General features: G+C 39.9%; 1 protein-coding gene across 1 annotated transcript in view; it reads left to right on the forward strand.

Moving 5' to 3' along the window:
- LOC121379510 overlaps positions 1–23,994 on the forward strand; it is a 133,559-nt gene that overhangs the window by 25,182 nt on the left and 84,383 nt on the right. The window contains exons 12-17 of the mRNA XM_041508154.1: positions 1,252–1,413; positions 1,822–1,986; positions 2,709–2,882; positions 17,817–17,981; positions 22,068–22,241; positions 22,928–23,092. Of these exons, the coding sequence (XP_041364088.1) occupies positions 1,252–1,413; positions 1,822–1,986; positions 2,709–2,882; positions 17,817–17,981; positions 22,068–22,241; positions 22,928–23,092 (1,005 nt within the window). The remainder of the gene's footprint in view (positions 1–1,251; positions 1,414–1,821; positions 1,987–2,708; positions 2,883–17,816; positions 17,982–22,067; positions 22,242–22,927; positions 23,093–23,994) is intronic.

Below are 23,994 nucleotides of genomic sequence, written 5' to 3' on the forward strand. Positions count from 1 at the left end.
TGACGTCATTATGAACACCAATATGACCATGTTTCAGTATGCAACTAATAACAATGACGTCATTATGAACACCAATATGACCATGTTTCAGTATGTAACTAATAACAATGACGTCATTATGAACACCAATACGACCATGTTTCAGTATGCAACTAATAACAATGACGTTATTATGAACATCAATATGACCATGCTTCAGTATGCAACTAATGACAATGACGTTATTATGAACACCAATATGCATGTTTCAGTATGCAACTAATAACAATGACGTCATTATGAACACCAATATGCATGTTTCAGTATGTAACTAATAACAATGACGTCATTATGAACACCAATACGACCATGTTTCAGTATGCAACTAATAACAATGACGTCATTATGAACACCAATATGACCATGTTTCAGTATGCAACTAATAACAATGACGTCATTATGAACACCAATATGACCATGTTTCAGTATGCAACTAATAACAATGACGTTATTATGAACACCAATATGACCATGCTTCAGTATGCAACTAATGACTGCCCTAATTAAGAATAGAAATAATAGAAACCATTGCCATCTATTACTGTCTGCTACAAAGGACATGTGACATAATCACATGGATACTAAAGACACTATTTCACTTGGGTTTTTAAAAAATAAATCTTGATGTTATGCTTGCATCCAGCTAATATTAAACAATTAGGAACAAGCTTTCAAATAGATATTGTAGGGTTTCCAAATTAAATGCACAAATTATATAATAAAAATATCAACATATCTGGTTGGGAAGTATTCTTTGAAATTTGAAACCCTGCAAACATTTGTTAGGCAAAAAAAAAAAAGTTGGTCTCTGGTCAGACCAAAGTTCTAGAATTTATGCAGTGATGTGGCTTGTTTTGATTTATTATTATTTGTTTTAAAAGTATGGATTACACTGAAAAAGTGGGTATATTTGATACCATAATAAGGGGCATATTTAAACTGAAATCAGAATACATGTCCTAGTTCATGCATGATGGCATTTTGTCTTTAAATGTGGAATGTGGTTTTATGTCATATTAGCAAGAAAAGCCCGGAAAAAAATTGACGTTATATCGCAGGAAATTATATTTTTAAAAAAAGTTGATGCGCAAGGGTCCAAATCGACGCTTGCACTGACCAGAGACCTGAAATTTATTTTGTTTGGGCTTATATAACCAAGCAAAAATCACCACCCACTGCTTATTAATGTATTCCCTGGAAAATTTCCTTTAGATGACTGTCCTTCTGGAACTGAGCTCAGTGAAAATGGTACTTGCACAGATTGCCAGCAAGGATATTACCGGACTCAGACAGTGCAAGATGACTGTACTAAATGCCAGCTTGGCAAAACCACACGTGAAAAAAAATCTAGATCAGAAGCGGATTGCAACTTGCGTATGTTTTTATATTTTAATATTGATTTTCTTTATTTACTTTCTGTGTGTTTTGCTTAATTATAGAATTATAAAATTTCATATCATGTTTCTGTTCAAGTAAAATCATTTATGTTTGTGATGTGTTTTTATCTAGTAAACTTAATACATGATAATCGTTCCATATCCAATGCTTTGTTTATTGTCCAAAATAAATTTTTATTGTTTTCATGTTATCTCGGTATAAAAACCAAGCATGTAAGAAATAAGAATCAACAGAATTCCCAAACATGTTTATTGTATTGAATTCTTGTTTTTATGATTTCATATTTTACCCTTAAAATTAAAGAATATGTAACCAATTTATAAATTAAGGCGGTTCAAAAGTGGTCAACACAATTATTTTTTCTAAAAAAAATTTGTTTTGTAGCTGACTGTCAAAGTGGAAATTTCATTAATGCAACAGATAATAACACATGTCATATGTGCCCCATTGGTCAGTACCAGCCTTTCAAGTGGCGGTTTGAATGCATGAGATGTAATGAGAACTATGCCACTGAATCTGAGGGTTCAGCATCTGCATATGACTGCAAATGTAAGTTACAGTGTACATGTACATCCCATTGTGAATGATGGTTAGTGACCATGTAATAAGGGGCAATTTTTAGCAACGTGTGCAGACAGTTTGGTTTTTCCACATCTAATCGGTGCCCAGTAAACTGCTGTGTCGAAATCCACTGTATGGTGTGTGCTGTCATGTTCATGGAAACAATTCTTAGCTTTCAAAGTGAAAAACAATTATGCATATGTGATGGTATCAACATTTCTCTAAAATTAACTTCAAGCTACTTTACAAGTAATCATTACATCTGCACACTGAATACAATAATGACCAAGTCACATGTTTATGTTTAATACATGTGACTCATTCACAAACTGCATTCAAAAGTTTTAAGTGGGTACAAAGAATTTGTATCTAACACCTCTATCAGAGTTGGTCTGTTGATTTTCTTTTTAATGTTTGTCAAAGATTTGTTATTAAATTAAAGTTTTTATTAAATTGTTTAATATTGGTGCGGTCACTGTGTGTATGAGTAGGTGTCTGCTTTTAAATTGAACTCGGACCATTATAATGGGACATTCAAGGATAGAAGAATCTTGGGAATTCTGTATCAAAGATGCAAATGTCAAAAATTGTAAACACTAAAAATTTGTGTTTGTCTGCATTTTGAACTTGAACAAGTGTACATGGTACCTAAAATTTCTAATGAGTTGAATGAGTTTGATATATAATTTTTCTCTTTCTTTCTGAACCAGTCTACTGTCCAGAAGGATATGAAGTTGAATCAGCACAAAATGAAAAATGTCGAATCTGTCCACGTGGAACATACCGACAGAACAATGGAAATGAGAGATTTTCACCGTGTCAGAACTGTACACAAAACACAACCGATGGTCCTGGTTCTAAAACCATGTCTGACTGCTCCATTCGTAAGTTTTATCATGAAAAATTAGGTTCACCTCAACAAAGTGAGGGGAGAATGAGGTATTGCCTCCCAGGAGTTGCTAGTAATGGTATCAATTTTATTTTGATCATAGTTCTTATTTTTTGCATTTATTTCCAGTTTTTCCAAACAGCAAGTGCTTATTTGATGAAATTTTTGTCGTAGGTAACCTGTGGATGCTCATGTCCATACATGTTAATAAATTAATTTCTTTTCAACATCACCTGTCCTGAAAACTAGTGCATATTCCCTATAGTTAGTAGACTGGTCCAAACATCCCAACAGCCAAAGGGATGGCCTAAAATTCTTCTACTGCGCACCCCTTCCTGTTCAGGTCACGTGACTGTAAGTTCCTTCTTTTTCCTTCGCGTCTTATGGTTAGGACGTCCTGGGTTTTGCTCCATCATAATTCTTTTTACTTGGTGTATTTGAGACTTGTCTGTAACACATTTCTAAATGTTGTTACATTATTGTTGTACACTTATTTTGGTTGTAATCACTTTGAGTCTTATTCAACTTACCGTACTAGCACAACAACAATGCTATACAACCCTGAGTTATAACCTCCACTGCAGAATTATCTCCCCTTGCCAGATGTATAACCTACACCCGCGCATGGGTAGACCGTGTATCCTCGTTTTTCATTCTGCAGTCCTCCATTGCAGGCGTGTTCGAGTTCTGTAGTAAACATTTAGTCAAATTATTAAATTGTTTATTAATTTGTAATTTTGTTTTACTCTGTCAAACGAGGTCTTTTGGGTGATTTACACAGGGGGTTAATGTCTGACACGGCTTCCTTGGGCTCCAACCGGTTGGTTGTGTGTGCTGAGGGGGGTTGTCTTAAATGACTTCCCCAGTTTGATCAGCATTTGTTATGTCGTTCTTGTTGTTTTGAACGCCAGTGTTATATTTTTGTAAATTGGTCCCCCTCCACGTGGGGGAAGGCTAAGAAGCTGTCAAAGGACGCCAAGCGAAAGAGGATGATTAGACATGAACGGGACGGGCGGAGCACAGTGGCAACCTCCGGGGTCGTGCTCCATACCGATTTGCCGGCAGTCGGCTAGTCGGTGTCCAGTTCAAAGAGCTCGCAGACAAGTGGTAGGCACAAGGGCGCCTCCTCGTCTGTTCGCCATCTTCATGGTGATACCAGTAAACCCGAAGCGCCGCTTGGCGCGGAGGGGGCGCTGTTGCTCCCTGTTTCGGCTGTTCCACCTGGGAATTTGCTTTGCCTCCTTCGGTGGAGGCGGCGCCGGTTACGGTTGTAACGGGGGTGTCAGTCGGAGGGAGTGCAGTTGTGGCAGGAACGACTGTGTCTCTCAGTTCCGACTCCCATCTTGCTGATGGGGGTAGGGTTATCAGTCCTTCTGTGGAGGGGTCGATTAGCTCTAGAATGAAGTCCACTTCGCGGCGCCATTTGTCTCACCAGATTTCTGGTGCAGGGTTGGTCGTGGCGTCCGAGGGCGCCGTTTTTGCCAATGCATCTTTCGGTGATCGAGCCACTTGGCGAAATCGCGAAGTCTCACAACGTTGTCTTGGACACGGAGCCGGGTGGCGTTGTTTCGGGTGCGACGCCAGTGGGCGTCCCTTCTGTTGTTGGGGCGCCTGTACAGCGTCATCAACTTTTAGATCGTTCGCATGTGGCTACGTCAACTGGGTTGCCTAATCCACACGTGGTACGTTGGGTTCAGAATTCGGCGCAGGATTCGTACATGTACGAATTTCCTGACGGTCCGGTTCAACCGACACCACCAGTCCCGTTGTCTGCTTCGGCAGGGATCAGGGACACTGCAGCTTTCTTGGGTGTGCCTGTGTCTACACTGATGGTCAATCCGGACCTGTCAGATCGGGATAGAGGTTCCAGGCATTATCTCTCGACTGCATGGGCGGGACCTTTCGTTCAGGGTCTGATGGTTTCGGGTCGCCCTCAGGGGCGGACTCGGGGGGGGGGGGGACTATGTTTCTCTTTTTGAGAATTTCATGGCCTGGCTAGGGGAATCGCCTCCACCAGTCCCTCCACCGCCGGGGTTTCCAACGAGACCGGGGTTGGACCAGTTTGCAGATTCGGCCGGTCCACATCGTTCTACCCATGCAGTTTCATTTCCGTTACGGTCAGCGCATGGCGCGTCGTTTGAAAAAATTTCTTCTTCGGAAGAGGATTTTCCCTCCGAATCAGTGTGTGCTTTGGGGGAAGGGTCAGCACCAGGTTTGGTGCTTGACGAGATTCCCAATTTGGCCGATGGTACGCCAGACGGCGATTATGATTACCAGGTGGTTCTTGGTTTTGTACGGGAACAGGTCCGACTGGTGTGCGCGGATGCAATTCCGTTGGAGGAGGTTGTTCAGTCTTACAAGGGTGTTTCGTTTGGAAACCGGCCTTTAGCGACGGACGCTCCGCGGCAGGATTTTGGCTTGCCGTTAGCGCACGAGGCGCATGAATCTCTTGCGGAGATTGATGCTTTGATTGCGGGTAGCGATCGTATTTTGGGGCAGTGGTGGAAGAGTTTCCGGCAGCGTTAGCTACCGGGAAACTGTTGTCTGCGGCGAAGGTTTTGTCCACATCTTCGTATAAGACATTGGGAGCTTCCTTCCTTTCACATCCAGCGGTCGTTTCCGCTAGGGTGAAGGCAGACTGCCACCCATCTCCTAATGTGAGTGTGCCACTCACGGACTTAGAGACTTTGGAGAGAGTATCTAAACTTCTTTTTCAAGTCAATAACCATTTAGGTACGTTCCTATTTGGGTTAGATAAAGCTGCTCCATCCCGAACTGCTCGTAAGCGCCAGGCGGCATCTACTTTTAAGCCTCCAACTGTTAAGAAATCGACTTTTCTTGACAGTTATCAGATCCCTGTGGTGTCTGATTCGGGCGTGCAGTCGGGTAATGCCCGTGGTTTGTCGACACAGGGACGTTTTCGGGGGAAGCCGGCACGTTTTCGTGGTTCCGCTTGGGGCAAGGCACCCAGGGGTGGGAAGCGGCCGGGATGAGGGTGCGTGGACAATCGACATCTGCTTACGGAGGTTCTGTTAGCAGATCTTCCTGTGGGGGGCAGATTGCGCCATTTTGTTCAAAGTTGGTGCGAACTGCCAGATCTGGACCCATGGGTTTTGTCGGTTGTCCGCAACGGATACAGAATTCCGTTTTCTTCACCCCCTCCACTGACATCCTCCCCCCGGTTACCTGCAGTACCGCCTGTCGACAAACGAGTACTGGTGGAGAAGATGGTTGTCGAGTTTCTCGACAAGAAAGCCATCCAGGAGGTGGATTTCGGCACTGCGGGATTTTATTCCCGTCTGTTCTTCGCCCAGAAGAAGAATGGCGAGTGGCGACCAATTCTAAACCTGAAGCCGCTGAAATCTTACGTCGTTATTCCATCTATGAAGATGGAGACGGTTCAGTCTGTTCGCGCTTTGCTTCAGGTGGGGGAATGGGCGGCGTCCATCGATTTGAAGGACACTTACCTGCATGTTCCAATCCATCGGGAATTTTGGAAGTACTTGCAGTTCCTCTACGACGGCAGAGCTTACGAGTTTCAAGTTCTGCCGTTCAGATTGCCCTCAAGCCCTCACGTCTTTACTCGGGTAGTAAAGGCAGTGGTGGGGGTGTGTACATCTGTTGGGTATACGGATGCACAATTACCTGGACGATTGGTTAATTCCAGCGGCGTCACAGACGGCATGTCTCGTGGGCGTGGAGTTCGTGATCGACATGATTCTCCGATTGGGGTTTATTCCCAATTGGGTCAAGTTGGAATTAGTGCCAACGCAGGTTTTCACTTATCTTGGGGCGGTTTTCAACCTTGTGGAGGCGTCCATTCTTTCGACGGATTCGCGACTTCACAATTTCAGGACGTTGGCGCAACGTCTTCTGGTGGAGCAAAGTGCGTCGGTGCACACGCTTCTTGTGTTGATAGGCCATCTCGAATTTCAGGACTGTTATTCGACATCGTCAAATTTTGTTCAGGTCGGACAACACGTCGGTTGTTGCATACCTCAATCGGTGGGGAAGCACCAAATCCTTGTCATTGAGTCATGCGGCTTTGGAGATTCTGGAATGGTGCGACGATTGGGGAGCGGTGTTATCGACCAAACACATTCCTTCGTCCGTGAACGTCTTGGCGGACGATTTGAGTCGTCGTTCCCCAGTTCAGACTGAGTGGATGTTGCACCGGATGGTGGCTTATCGAGTTCTTCAGTTGTGGGGGAGTCCTCAACTCAATATGTTTGCCACTTGCCTGAACAGTCAGTTGCCAGTGTTTGTATCGCCGGTACCAGACCCACTGGCACTGGAGTACGATGCGTTGAGCATGGACTGGACGGGACTGGATTTTTACGCCTTCCCCCCTCCGGTTCTGCTTGGCAAGGTTCTGGCAAAGATCAGGCAGCAACCTTGTCATGTCACGCTCGTAGCCCCGAGTTGGGCAGCTCAAGCCTGGTTTCCTCCTCTCCTGTCACTTTTAGTGCAGGAGCCGGTGCGGTTGCCATTGATACCCAATCTGCTCAGTCAGAGACTGCGTCGGACAGAGTGGCATCCAAAGCCGGAGGTTTTCCCGACTTCACGCATGGCAGTTGTCGGGGTTTCCCTCTGAAACCGAGGCTTTTCTAAATGGGTTTCTGAGCTCGTCTCCTCTTCGAAGCGCCAGTCTACGGAGAGGGTCTACCAGTGTCACTGTTGCGCTTGGGTTCGTTGGGCGACTGAAAGGGACGTGGATCCCTTGTCGCCTACTGTTAATGACTTAGCTGAGTACTTTCTGGCTCTTGTCCAAGAAAGACAGCTGAAGGTTCAAACAGTGAGAAGTCACCGGTCATCCATTTTCACTACTCTGAGGCAGTGTGGACATCAAGATTTCTCAACGAATCTCGTGTTGCATGACTTGCTTAAGTCGTTGCAAAACACGGTTGAGAAGCCTTCCATTTTGCCTAAATGGAATGTTTTTCTGGTTCTGCATGCACTCAAAGGCAAGCCCTACGAGCCTTTGAAATTCGCCAGTCTTTGTCATTTGACGTGGAAAACTTTGTTTCTGGTCTCACTAGCGGCTTGCTGTCGTATGCATGCTTTTTCGCATGATTTGGTGGATTACAATACGGACGGGTCAGTTACATTACGTACTGATCCTGTTTTCGTGGCTAAGAACCAGGTGCCAGGGGAAGAGTTTCCTCCGGCCATCATTCAGTGTTTATCTCGTACGCTTTCTACGGATAATTCTGATAAGACTTCTTTGTCCGGTGCGGGCTTTGAAATTCTATTTGGAGTGTACTAGAAATCTCCGGCAAAACACTAAGAGACTGTTTATCTCTTTCACACGCCAACCAGGAGACATTACGAAGAATGCTTTGTCGAGATGGATTGCTGCAACCATCAAAGGCGAGAAGGCGGGTGATCATGTTCTGTGGAATTTCTCTGTTCGACCTCATGAGATTCGGGCGATTTCTGCTTCCCTTAATTACCATGATTCTTTGGACATTTTCAAGGTCATGAGTGCGGGATTTTGGAAAGGTCGACACACGTTTGACCGGTTTTATTTCCGTGATATGGCTGTTGGTCCGGACAGAACTTGGCGGATTCAGTCAGTCATTGCAAGGCAGCAACTCATTTCGGTGCGCAGGGCCACGAGTAGGGGGCGACCCTTATTTCGTCCGGTCGCTAGCGGCAGTCTTTCTGGGAGGTAGTTTTCCACCTCCTGTTTGGAGAGTGGGGGGGGGGGGGGGGGGGGGTGGATGGTTGACTATCTGGGGCAGGCGAGTGTCTTTTACCATTACTTGGTGTGCGGGTTTCCTCACCTTGTTAACTTGGTTTACTTTTAATTGGGGTTGTAGTTCTTCAATTTAAAAGTCACTTTGACATTTTATACCTCATATGATGTGGGTTGCTTTTTCACTGTATCATTACTTGAGACGAACACTACTGGTTGAATGGGTAAGTCCTCCTTGTTTTCTTACCTCCTCCCTTTAATGTTAAATTCTCGTGCTTTAACAGTGTTATATCATAATAAATTCTTTATTTAGTGAGGGTAACACAGTTAGCAAAAGCTAATCTTCCCTGAGGCCCTCAGGTACAAACAATACAGAATTACAATACATACATTTATGAACAAATAGAAAATACATATATGGCAATAAACATATGTACAAATGATATTATTTTAGAAAATATTTCTTGAGTCTATATTTAAAAACAGCAGTATTTGGCGATGATCGGATAGCTTTAGGCAATTTATTCCAAAGTACTGGTCCAGAGTAACTGAAAGCATGTTTAAATAAAGACATTTTAGGTTTTGGAATTAATAGATTTCTATCCTCTACATTTCGAAGGTTGTAGGGATTGTTTTCTCCAACATATATTAATAAGTTTGAAAGATAGTTTGGGGCTTCATTGTATAGACATTTATAAATTTGTAAACATTTGTGATAGTGGATTCGTGTTTCCATTGTCATCCATTTTAACTGTTTAAATAGTGAGGCAGATGGAGTAATAGGATCTACATCTAATATCATCCTTGCAGCTCTCTTTTGCAGTTTTAGTAAACGTTCTAATCCATCCTGATTACAGTTTCCCCAAATTACACAGCAGTAATCGATGAGTGGTAAAATATACCCATTGTAGAAAAGTTTTCTTGCATCTAAATTTAAATACCTAATGATTTTTGGTAACAGATACAGACGTTTAGAGATCAGGGAAGACACATGTTTAACCTGATTTGTCCATTTTAAATTATTATCAACTTTAATTCCTAAAAGTTTTTCGCATTCAGTGTGTTGCAGACGTTCTGAATTTATTATAAGAGAAATATCATTTTGGATTGTAACTTTTTGTCTTGTTCCTATAGTCATATATTTGGTCTTTTTTGTGTTTATGAACATTTTATTATAGGAACACCATTTTTCTACACTATTCAGATCTTGCTGTAGTTTATCTTGAATTTGAGTAACAGTTTTCCCTGACATGAACATTGTTGAATCATCTGCATACATACTTGTGGTACAATGTTCAATGTATAGTGGAAGATCATTTATGTACAGTATAAAGAGAAGAGGTCCTAGTATGGAACCCTGTGGAACACCATAAATAATGGATTTAGGTTCTGATGTTGCCATTCCTATAGTGACTTGCTGTGTCCTGTTAGTTAAATAAGATTGGAACAAGTTAAGAGAATTCCCTTTGCAGCCATAAATGTTTAACTTTTGAATCAGAATTGAATGGTCCACAACATCAAAAGCTTTTTTGAAATCAAGAAATATGACTCCATTTAGATTTCCTTCATTCATTTCATGTAACCATTTATCAGTTATATCAGTAAGTGCTGTTTGGCATGAGTGTTTTGGTCTAAAACCTGATTGAGATGAGTGTAAAAGGTTAAATTTTGTTAAGTAATCATAAAATTGCATGGAGATATGTTTTTCTATTAATTTGGACAGTGTTGGCAATACAGATATTGGCCTATAATTTGTAGCTTCAGTTTTGTCACCAGTCTTGAAAATTGGAGTAACTTTAGCATTTTTAAAACATTGTGGATAAATACCACTGTCTATTATTTTGTTAAAAATAAATGTTAACGAAGAAGCAATTGCCAAGGCACCTAACTTAAGTATTCGTGGACCTAAGTTGTCATCTCCAGATGATTTATTGACATTTAAGTTCTTAAGCTCATTATAAAGATAATTTATTTGTACAGGAGCTATCTTAAACTTTTCCTCATTTGGGAGTCTCTCTTTTACAAAACGTTCCACTTTCTCGAGATTTGGCATATCATATCCAGAATTTGTTCTCAAATTTTCAATACAAGAAGTAAAGAAGTCATTAAATTTGTTTGCTATGTCGGTCTTATCCTTAAGTGTTGTTCCATTGTCAGATTTCAGCTCTGCTGGACTTGATACATGTGGAGGATTTAGCTCATGGATACATTTCCATAATGATTTTGGATCCCTAGAGTCATTCACCACAGCAGAATAGTAGTTTTGTTTGGCTTTGTCTGTAATTTGTTTAGTTTTGTTCCTCCACACCTTATATTCATCCCACATACATAGCTTGTGATATCTGTCTCGTAACTGTCTGGCTTGTGTTATTTCACAGGAATACCAACCTGGCTGCTCTTTCCTCTTGACTCGTTTTGTAACTAAAGGGGCATGCTTGTCTAATACATTGTTGAAAATTTTGTACCATAATTTTAAGCAAGTATCTAGATCCTCCTCAAATTCCACAGAATAAAATGGGGCATCTAGTAAATCATTAACAAACTCCTCCTCATTTAAATGTTTACAATTTCTGTAGGTAATAGTATTGTGTGCATTTTGTTTTGTATGAAATTTGCCATTTCTTGTAAAGCAAACAGGATAATGGTCGCTAATTGAGTATTGAACAACATGAGATTCCTGTACTTTGCTACGATTGGTTACATATATGTGATCAATCAGAGTTTTAGAATATATTGCCCAGCCCCCACCTAAGTCACTGGTCCTATCTTTTCTTATCAATGTATACCCAGGTATTGAAATGTGGTCATTTAAAATGTCACTTGTGAAAAATGTTTCACAACATCCAAGAATATCTGGGGGATTTGTAGTATGAAGAAGGTTAAACCTTACTTCATCTAACTTGTGTTGTAATCTATTTACATTATGAGAGCATATTTTTAGACCTTTGGAGGTAAAATTGAATACATTGATAGGATCATTGGATAGAACATTGGGGGTTTCATTACAAAGAACATATGTACAAGAGATAAGTAACAATAAATATATACACACACATGCTAATCTATGACTGACCCTAAAGTCATGGTGAGACTGAGGAAGGGTTTGATCCCTTTCACAGAGAGTGTTATTTACACAGTCCACAGAGGAAGTTACTAAACACCCAGGGTGTGAAGTGTCACAGTTTGTATCAGCAGGATCACTAATAGTATAAATGAAGGACAGGGGCGAGGTATGTAATCTGGTAGTCACCTCTACTAATCTCTTAATTACACAACTGGCATTAATTGAAGTTAAAGGACAACAGCTGTTTTCTTCCAGTGTTACTGGCAAATCAGGGGAATTACAAATACAGATACAATTATCACATTCTTGACACAGAGAACTCAGTGTGTCGAATCTGTTTTTTAATGATAAATGAAGAGCACTGTCTTCATTAACCACACTGGATGCGCTAACTAATCTTCCCACCACACACTTCGCACTAATCAAATTTAAGTCACTTGTTGAGTCCGATGATATTTTATCCCTCTGACCTGAAACAGGCCCCAAAACATGGTTTGCATTAGCAATACATGCACATCTAAACAGATTATAGTAAGAACAGTTCACTGTGGTATTACATCTGTTTGTGACAGTTATGTTTTTGGCTTGTTCTTCCTTGCCAAATCTTCAGAAGTGTCGACAAAATTTTCCTTTATGTCCAAACAAACCACAATGATGACATTTTAATTTTCGCCCAAACCTACATGATCCAGTGTCATGATTATGTTCCCCACAGTTCATGCAGGTCTTTGTTGCAGTAGCAGTTTTCATAATTCCAATAATGTTATTGATGTTCTTCAGATACCTCGATGTGCCCTTTCTATTCAGATGTATTCCATCTCTTACAAAATACATGCTGTACTCACTCTCTGCAATAGTTACAAACTGGGGAATGAACATTATACACAAAAAGTTGCACAGATTTTCTAGTACAATATTTGCATCATGAACACAAATGTCTGACCTTGGTAAGAGTCCTGATACAATGATATTGGCATCCTTTTTTGCAAATGCCCTAGCTGCATACAATAAACTCTCGTAGTCTTCTTCAAAGTTCTGTAGACTTCTGTATCTTGCAATATCATTTCCTCCTACCTGGAGGATGATGTTCTTGTAGCTTGACAGGTCCCGTTTCATTAACTCACCAGCTATTCTGTCAATTGTTGCACCCCTGATGGTTAACATGTCGGTATCACTCAGGCCTCTAGGTTTTATTCCTTTTAAAATGGAGGATCCTATTATCAAAGTGTTTTTTGCCTTTCCTTTTATAATCCTTGTTTGAAGTTGTAGACTTTGTGTCCAAATCATTGTTAATGTTGTGTTCAGTATCTGTTGATTTGTTTTTGTCTGTATGCAACACACTGACATTACTGCTCTCTACAACTACTGGAATATGTTTAGTTTGTTCCTTTTGTATTACAACATCCATGGAAGGTGGAGATGGTTGTGTCGTTTGTATTTCTGCATCCATTGAAGTTGAAAAAGTTGGTGTGGTTTGTACATGTACATTCATAGAAGTTAGTGATGTAGTTTGACAGCATTTATCAGTTAACACAGATGGCTCTGTCTGGCATTGCATGTCAGTTTGCACAACATCGGTTTGACACCCAGCATCAGTCTTCTTAGCGTTGGAGGGACATGTATTAATATTTTCATATTCAAAAGACCTCGAGAGTTCCGTGATCATGTTGATCAGTTCTTCTCTACTCTTTCCTGCATATGGACAGTTTTCTTCATAGTTTACATCTGTAACACTAAAAAGGTCCATATCTTTTTGAAAAGGAGACATGCTTTCCAGCAACGATTGTGGGCTTTTGTACGGTGTAGAAGACTGTGGTTGTGTTTCTACTACATGCACGTTTGGATATCCTGGCTCTAACTGTTCACAGTGGTATACAAAGTTGTCTAACCAAGAGTAGATCTTCTTACCTTGTATGTGTAGCTTGTGTGTGGTACAGTATAGAGTGGCTGTCACCGATGCATCTTCTGTCTTGTATACTGCACCATTCTGCACATTCTTTTTAATTAAACTCAAATCCTTGTCCAGAATATTTTCCACTTGTTTGTACATATATGGTGATATTCGTACAATGATACTCTGTTTCTTCGGGGAAATATCCAAAAATACAGGCACATCCTTGGCTGACATATTGATATCCTCTGAAACTTCTTCATTTGAGTTATTTGAAAGTTCCTCATTTTGATTTAATTGAGAATCATCAGTAGAAAAAAAGACCGACTTTAACAGTGTTATTGAGCTGTCCAGGAAAGACATAATCCTCTTATCCTGGCTCTAATCTCAGAGCACACAGATGTAGGTGTAGGTTATACATCCGGCAAGGGGAGATAATTCTGCAGTGGAGGTTATAACTCAGGGTCGTATAGCATTGTTGTTGTGCTAGTATGAATAATAATGAAAATTAGAAACAAATTTTCTAAATTAAAGTGTTCTTTCCAAATTATTAATTCTCATGTGTGCCGGTCAGCAGTCTTGGTCACCATTTTTTTACAATGGCGACTTCTTGTTTACTGGACTTGTACAGACGTATGTGTTTGCTTTTTTATTACAGAGATAATTGAATATGTCAGACACTAGTTCTACGAGAGTCGAGGTTGCTACCCATCTTGCCACATGATGAAATGTCTTTTGTGTTCCACTGGAACCATCAGAGTTTAACAGCTACCTTCAGGTCCTTGCCAAGTGGGCTAAGAAGACAGCCGGTCTTGGCTCCTGCACCTTCGCAGTCTTCCTTTGGACTGTTGCAGAAGTACTGTAATTACTTGCTGAAAAACATTCACTGCAATGGTTGCCACTACATATGTCAGTCCAGTGGTTCCTGCCGTTCCTTCAGCTACTGTCTCTGCCTGCAGCTGACCAGTTACTATTGACGGCTCTCATTACAGTGTATACAGCCTCCGTGTCTATGGGCAAGATGGTTCCTACGCTGGTCCATGGGGATTTACCAGCTCCCTTGAACAGCTGCTACTGTTCTTCTGCAGACCAGCAACCACCTATGGCATCCATCACGGCACTTGCTGCAACTGTACACAGGCGATATGGTACCCGTGGGTCACTGAACACGTGCGACTGCATTGAGACAATCATCTCACTCATATCAAGAGAAGTGCCGACCAGCTACTGTTCATCAGAACAGTGACCACAGCGGTTTTCCACAGTCTTCCATGAGTTATTCGCAGTTGAGACACCAGGAGCTGACTGGACCGTCCACGGTTCAGTTTAACCAACGGTCATCGAGGAAACTTATGACAGCATACCTTTCTAGCTATAATGCTATCACGGTTCCGGGACTTCAGGCCACTGTCACTTCGTGTGACCCTACTCTGTAGTCTACAGTGGATCTGATGAACGGCACCGACGGTAGATTCGGGTGCCAGGTCTACAGTGACTTCCACTCGGTAATCAGTTCAAGATAGAAGTCGACAGTTCTCAACCCATCATAGCGAGAACACGGCTGTCATGGGTAACTTTTTCAACGGTCTTCCGCAAGTCATTGGTCTATTATGTCACATATTTTTAAGCTAGAAGATTCAACCTTCACACGGTTGACAGGTTCCACTGGGATTTTATGGTCTATATCATCTTTGTTTTTGTTTTGTTTTTTTTAAATATTTATTAACCCCAGATTAAGCAAACAATGTCAAGGTTGTGGAGCCTTGAATGAATGCTGTACAATGATGATACATGTTCAGTAATGATTACAGTTGATACAATAATTTATTTCATTTATAAATATATATATCTGTTGTTCTGCTATAATGAAATATATTTTTTTTTACTTATTTTAAATCAACAAAATAGATAAAGTTTCTGTTAAAAAATATTTTAATTGCAATGCTTTTCATGTTGGTGGTTGGTGGTCTATGTCACCTTGACCAGTGGATCGACATGTCTGCGCTAGATTGCTAAGCCTTCGCCGACATCTTGGATGGGCCCAGTGTCTATGATTGCACAGACTATCTGATGGCTGTTTTTTTCTGCTCAGCGCTAATCATTCTTGAGATGTCATAATACAGTCAGTTTTCCACATCAACTGTTGATCATCAGTTCGTCACTGTTAAGGTGGAAGGAAGATACCTTTTCTTCACACCTCCAGATCGGGTTGCTACTCCAGCTGCAGTTTCAGTTACAGCTTCCATTTCAGTTACCATATCAACTCAGCGAGTAGCGGTAAAGCACTGGCATAGGAAGTGGGGGGAAGGGGGCATGTGCCCCCCACTTTTAAAATATGCTTTATATTTGCTTTATAATAGTGTGAAAGTGTGTAAACATAAAAGTGTGCCCCTCCCCCCACTTTTTGGCACCTTCCTACGCCACTGCATGGTCTTCGACATGCCAGTATTTGTGGAAATTCATCATGCTGTCATGGGTTCGAAGATTACAAGCATTAAGCCCCCACTTTCAGAGCTGCCAAGTGCTACGCTTTGGGCGTAGTTTGCTATGCTTAGTCGATGTTTGCTACGCTCATGCCCAAATTGCTACGCTCAGTTGAAAAAAAAATCCAGTATGATACGCTAATGTAAACCAGTAATAACTTTTGCAACAGATAAACATAACTGGATGATTAGTGTATTTGGCCAAAATTTCTACTAACAAATTATGTTTTATCTTTATCACAAATTATTGGTCTATACAGAGTACAGTTGAAAAGCAGGCGATTTCTGGTAATTATACTAAAAACATGTAAGAAACAACGGGGGTTTGTTTTGTTCCATGTTCTGATGGATGCACCCACAATATTGTTGCGGTTACTAACACAAGAATGGCATGGGAGGTTACCTAACACTTGCATCCCTGGTGGCTATGCTTACCCACCCTGTCAGAACCCAATTGTTGGAGGACGAAATTGCAAGTCTTTATGTACTCTGTGGCTTCATTTTTTCCTCCACACCACTGATGGATGCCACCATTACTGGGGGATGGGCTAACTCTGGCTGACCTTATTCTTCCACTGTGTCAGATTCCTACTGGTCCATAGGGAGAAGACTTGTACATCTTTGGAGTACGGAACCCGCTATCTGTCGAATGTTGCACTAGTTTTGAGGACAGGTGATGTTGAAAAGAAATGGAGAAAACTTCGAGTGTTTTCTCTTTTATAGATACATCACCTGTCCTAAAGGGATGATACCCGCCTGGCCTCCCCACTTCCAGTTTTTCGTGCAATCTGCTCAGGATTACAGTAACGTGACCGGAACTGAAAGGGCTGGTGTTCAGTAGAAGAATTTTAGGCCATCCCATTGGCTGTTGGGATGTTCGGACCAGTCTATTAACCATAGGGAATATGCACTAGTTTTGAGGACAGGTAATGTATCTATAAAAGAGAAAACACTCCATGTTTTCTCCATTTTTCTTTTAAAATAATTGTTTTGTTTGTGAAAAAAACATTTAACCACTATATAAACCAGATTATGATAGAATATTTAATTCCATAGAATTCTTGTTGCTTTCATATTTTTGTGCCTATTTTTACCATTAGAAATAAAATAACATTAATTAGTTCATAGTGATGCAATTAATTGTAGATAACAGTCATTATTATTTAAAAGTAATAAGAAATGTTAATTTCATAAATCTAGCATAAAACCTACAGTTTACCAGGTAACCTGTACATCACTTAGGAGATAACCATATGGAGTTTTTAGATTTGCAGGTGTTATTGTCTATTTGATCTCGCAAATGTTATTTTTTACACATATCTAAAAACTATATTAATTATGTCCATTGTAAACTAAATCGTTTTTCTACAGAACTGACTGTATATTTGGTATTTCTTGAAAAAAAATACCTGGCTACAATCTAACTGTAGACCCTTGAATCATCAACTTCACCTGTTCCAATTGCTAATGGCGTCACCTTTAATGACGTCATTAGCTTTCCGGGTGTTATTGTTTATTTGATCCCGGAAATATATTGTAATTAACCAATCACAATACAGAACGCACTCGTCGTCAGTTTACAATGATATTTAAACTTTTAATTTCTGGAAGATCTTAATAATAATCCTTTGTCGGTGATGAACTTATTTTATATAAAAATTATCTTTAACATACTAGGTCAGTGAAGAGTTGTTAGTGTTGGAAAGTTGACTCATGAGTTTTTAAGCACACATGATTTGCGCATCATCACAAACACATTTAAATTTTTGTGTGTTTTTTTTCTTTCTTTTCAGCAATTTGTACAGCTGGTCAGAGAATTACAAATAATCAATGTGATGACTGTCCAGTTGACACTTACCAGAACGTCAGCTTACCACATTCAAACACCAGATGTATGAATTGCCCTGACGGCTTTGGTACGATGACAGAAAAATCTACTGCAGAAACTGACTGTAAATGTAAGTAGATCAGCTTATAGGTTGTATTCAAGCACTGAAAATATGGTTTATTTACATTGTAACATTTGTTTGATTTTACCTAATTTAATCTGTAATTAACAATGATATATCATGTACCTAGATAATAGAATCTATTGCCATTGTGAAGTATTAATAAAACAATTCCAACAAATAAAGGACAATTTAAAAAAAACAATTGTGGATCAAGGTTTACCGAGGACCTTACAAGCAACACTTTGTGTACCTCATATTGCTGATTCTTTTTCTTACCCACTTAATTTCACAAACAAAACATTTGTAAACTTAAAATTTGTTTATGCTTGAACCATTGGTAAACACTAATCATATGTGATGGCATCTGCAAAATAAAGTACAGATGAGGCATGATGGCATTCATAGTAAATGTTATTTAAAATGATGTCTTGTGGAATTTCAATATGGCATACATCAGGCACATGCTTGTTGGAAATGATACCAACATGTAAGTGCTTTCAATATTACATCAAACGGAAAAAGTGGTTTTTTCTTTTAATTGTTATCTGGGGTCTAATTCACAAAGGTCTCTTAGGCTCTGCTAGACAACAAAGCATCCTCTTTGCAAGTCTTTTAGCATTGCACTGCAAAATCACAAAGTTGCAAGAGTTTAGTGAATTAGGCCCCTGCTTATTATCTTTTGTGATGAATTAATAGTTTGGCTATATATTAATTGCTTCAAATACTAACATAAACCTCTTTACACTGAATATCTTAAAAATAGAAACAATGTGAACTGTTTTAACATGCCCCTGTACCACTAAGGTTTCAGGCGTTTCCATCACGGTTCCGATCTCTGGATAGCCAGGGGATAGAAACAACTCTAATAATTAAACGTTTCTCACACTCTTGTGACCACTGGCTATCAAAAAGTAACTTTTCATTTAAATTTGATTGCTTTATTGACATTAAATTTTGTCAGAACCACAATACATGCTAAGGTACTGTTAATAAATATAGACTGCCAGCTAACACGGAGCATGCACATAGCACACCAGCTAACTGATCGGCCTGTGATATTCTGCCATAAATAATCACTACTACTTTTCTGAGGTACAATTTACTTACATTAAATAAACACAATAGCACTAGGTTATTTGTCCACTGTTCAGTTTAGAAGTGTAAACTTTTGTGTTAAAAGACATGTTGGTTGTTTAAGCCATTTGGGACACCGGATGATTGGACTTGCTCATGCAGGTCTATTTATAGATATGGGAAATCCTTTTCTGGGGTCCTGGACAGAGGAGCAGGTCGAGGCCGACACCTGTGCCCAGGACAGGCGTGCGCTATAACAGCTTGCTCTGAATGTGCACGTTAAACACTTTGGTCTTGGTCTTGGTCTTTTCTGGGCAAACAAAAATGCATTCTAGCAAGTTCTATCAGCACATGCATACTGTGATACTGCATGACTACATGTATTAATTGGCATGATATTATATGGTCAAAAAATTATTTTAAATATGCATTTTAAAACATACTGCATCGGACTGCTTCAACACAGAAATTCTTCATTTTGTGTTGGACAACATGACTGCTAATATTAAGTTTGTGACTGTCAAAGCTTGACAAATGACAAATTTGTACCAGCCACTTTTTTCCAGGCTTGGGCCCTTGAACTTAGGAGATATATGAAAATGTTTTTTCCAGATTATTTTTTTTAATTCCTGAATATATTGCAATGAAATTTTGTATATAGCTTTATCATGTACTGTTACAGACCAAGTTTAACTTTCATGGCCATTTATCCATTTTTCACAAAGTTATGACCTTTGAATTTAGGAGATATGAATGTTTTTTTATTCCGGTAGGAAATATGTATTGCTTTAGCAGTACTCACAGATTTGGGTGGGACATAGCCCAGGGGTAATGCGTTCACCTGATACGCTGTCGATTTGGGACCGATCCCTGTCGGTGGGCCCATTGGGCTATTTCTCATTCCAGCCAGTGCACCATGACTTGTAAGGCCATGGTATGTGCTTTCCTGTTTGTGGGATGTTGCATATAAAAGACCCCTTGCTACTAATGAAAAAATGTAGTGGATTTCCTCTCTAAGACTATATGTCAAAATTATCAAATGTTTGACATCCAATAGTCGATGATTAATTAATCAGTGTGCTCTAGTGGTGTCATTGAACAAAACATACTTTTACTTTTTCATTAGGTTTACTACCAATAATATTTTTCTAAGAATTAAAAGTGACTAAAGACACCCACCAGTCCACCACCCCCCCCCCCCCCCACCACCACCCCATTAACCCATGCCTGGCACTTTGTCCTTTTTGACTTTATACAAATATCATCCCATGTATACACCTCGTCATAAATATCGCACCACCCAATTTTGTTCACTAAGTAAAACTGGATCTTCAGCCTCATAAAAATGGTGCTTAGAAAAGCACATTAAACTGTTTATATGGCCTCATGTGAGCGTTCAGTCAGAAAATTTACAACACAAGACCGAATTTGAGCACTAAATGAGGGTTTAATTGTAGCAAAGTAAAGTTCACTGAAATAAGTATGGCTGCCGGGGTCGTTACAACAGACACACAACACAGTTCACATTTCATTAATGTCAAACACACTAGTAAGGTCCACAATGACTGGCTAACTCAGTATCTGGTGTAACCGCCTCGCACTTGGATAACATGTTCTACACGCCTTCTCATGCTTGTCACCAGACATCTGATGCTCTGTTGAGGGATCTGATGCCACTCATCATGCAATGCATGGGTCAATTCCTGAAGGTTCTGAACTGGAGGATCCCTTGCTCTCACCCTATGTCCCAAAATGTCCCACAAATGCTCAATAGGATTTAGGTCTGGACTTCTGGCAGGCCATGGTAGTGTCTCAATGGCGTTGTGTTGGAGATGCTGAACAACAGCTCGAGCACGATGTGGTCTGGCATTATCGTCCATGAAGACTGGACGTGTGGCGAGAGCATGGTTATCGAAATGAGGCACAACAGCACCGTCCAGGATCAAGTTCTGGTACATCTGTCCATTCAGTGTTCCGGGAACTGTGATGAGGTCAAGTTTACAATCATAGGAACAACACCCCCACACCATGACGGATCCACCCCCAAATGGAACCTCAGCTTGAATGTTCCTCTGATCATATGCTGTGCCTCTCTGCCTCCAAACTCGTGCCCTCCCGTCTGTATGATGCAGCAAAAATCTGCTTTCATCGGACCAGTGGATCCTTCTCCATGTCCTCAGGTTCCAGCGATTACGTGCTTGGCACCAGGCTAAACGGGCATGGCGGTGCTGATTTGTGAGGAGTGGACGTCTGATTGGTCGTCTTGCTCTCAATCCTGCAGAATTTAGGCGTCGTCTGATGGTGCTGATGGACACTCTGTTGTATGGATGCCATCCATGTCGCAGCTGTGTACAAGTAGACTTTGGGCTTCGTCTGGCTTGGCGTACGAGGGCACGGTCTTCCCTGTCATTGGTTTTTCTGGGACGTCCAGACCTCGGTGCATCCTTCACTTCACCGGAAGCAGTATGTTTACGTATTAGCCTGCTGATGACAGTGTGATTAATGTTCAATTGTGTTCCAATAGCACGACATGACATACCAGTCTGGTGCATACCAATAATTCGCCATCTTTGGTTCAGAGGCACTGGATGCTTGGGCATTTCACTGGTTGGTCAAAATAAAGCTTAATTTATGCCTAAAATCAAATTTTAGCTGTGTCTGCCAACATAACATACACCAAAAGAGGCTATGTGCATACTGCATTGTTAGCAAACCGACCCCCGGATCAATCATGCTCGACTGAGCATGCACGTGCAGCTCGGAACAGGGTGTGTTTGTGATATTATGTTCACAGATGTTGTAGTATATTAAATATATACTTGTAGTTTAAAAAACCGAAACTTATATTTTCTAATTTTACTTTAAAATGTGTGGTGTGATATTTATGACGAGGTGTATATATGGTACTGAAGCTGAGCTATGAGTATGATTGTCACCATCATGTATGATTGTGATGGAATTAATTTGTTAAACTTATATATTTGCTATTTAATTGATGTTGGGTTTTTTTTTAACCAGTCTACTGTGTGGAAGGATATGAAGTTGAATCAGCACAAAGCAAAACATGTCGAATCTGTCCACGTGGAACATACCGACAGAACAATGGAAATGAGAGATTTTCACCATGTCAGGACTGTACACAAAACACAACCAATGGTCCTGGTTCTAAAACCATGGCTGACTGCTACATTCGTAAGTTTATCATGAATTTGATTGGTCTCACATATCAAAGTCAGAAGGAGACTGACAGGGTTTCTGCCAGAGGGTAAAACAGTTATGGCACCATACCCAAATGTTTTGACAGATTTTTTTTTAAGTTAACCTTTTGACAAAATTAATTATTCTTATCATTACTGTATGATTTTCTTAACCCTAACCCTAAACGTAACCCATTTTCTTTCTGGGGGAAGCTCCCCATACCCCCTGTTGACTGTGGTTACATTCATTTCCATATAGCACTATACCCACAAATTTCTTTCTGGCAGAAACACTGGGAGAGTATGATGTACTGCCTATCAGTTGGTGGCATTTACCTCTATGTTAACTTTTCACACGTAGTTTTATTAATCATACTTGATAAAACAGTTGTTTTGTTTTGTTAATTTATAATTATAACATTTTAAATGATAAATGATGCATTTTATTACACAAGAAATCTTGTATGGTATAAAAGTGTGTCTGTAAAGTTAGAATGTTGAATTTTGACTCAGATATTTTAAGGTTTTTTTATTAATAAAAACAATATGATAACTTAACACTGATCTTTTGTCAATAGGACAAAACTTTAACACACTGGGTCAGAATTAAATTTGAGTCAGGGATGTCTAATCCATTGTCACAAACTCAGTTAAATATTGTTTTGCCATTTTTGTTTTCAGCAATTTGTACAGCAGGTCAGAAAATTAAAAATAATCAATGTGATGACTGTCCAGTTGACACTTATCAGAACGTCAACTTACCACATTCAAACACCAGATGTACGCATTGCCCTGGGGGCTTTGGTACGATGACCACAAAATCTATGAACAAAGATAACTGTAAACGTAGGTATCACCTTGTTCTTGCTTTCGATTTTAAGTTCATTTAAGGTACCTGAACCATCAAGTTTATTTAATGTACCAGGATTGCATATTTTTACTTACACCAAGCTTATGATAGGAAGACAGGTACATGTAGATAGATTATAAGTAGACTGGATAAAGTGTCATACTCCTTGGAATACCAGATTGGTTTAAATAAAACATAAAAAAAGAAGAACTTTATTAGAAGCATCATGAAGATCAAATCACTTGAAGCTAAACACACACAGTCTGGAAGTCATACAGCAGTGTTAGTAGTACCCATCATTTTGATGTTAAATAAAATATGAAAAGAAAAAACTTATGTACATACTAAGTTTAAGAAAAGTATAGAAAATTGACCTAATATATACAATATATGACCTGAATGAATGTTTATCGACACCCCAGCACAAAAATACACATTGGTTATTGGGTGTCAAATAAGGCAAGTACATGAATATTATCTATGACCTATTGCTACATATCTATGCACATTTGGAAGGTAGGTTTTTAAATTTGTTTAGTATGTCAGATCAGTAAATATGGAAATGTGCCGTGCATGTTGCTATAAGTGTTTGTTTCATTTGAAGAAAGCATGTAAATTGTTAGGCAATTTAGTGTAGATCAGAGATCAGTCTTCCTTTTGATGCAGTTTTTGGTCTACAGAGATGGTTTCCTTCTTGTGGGGCTTGGTTTCTTCATTTATTACATACCCATTAAATCTTACTATGTAAATACAACTCTGAATACAAGAATTGAATACAACTTTCCGTATTCAACTCAATTGCCGGAACTATACCGTATTCAACGCTACTATAAATAGCACAACGTTACTGGGGAATTCCTTACAGATATTATGTAAACAAAGTTGGTTATACCGGGTT

Source organism: Gigantopelta aegis, chromosome 8 (genome assembly GCF_016097555.1).
Source record: "Gigantopelta aegis isolate Gae_Host chromosome 8, Gae_host_genome, whole genome shotgun sequence".
Lineage (NCBI taxonomy): Eukaryota > Metazoa > Mollusca > Gastropoda > Neomphalida > Peltospiridae > Gigantopelta > Gigantopelta aegis.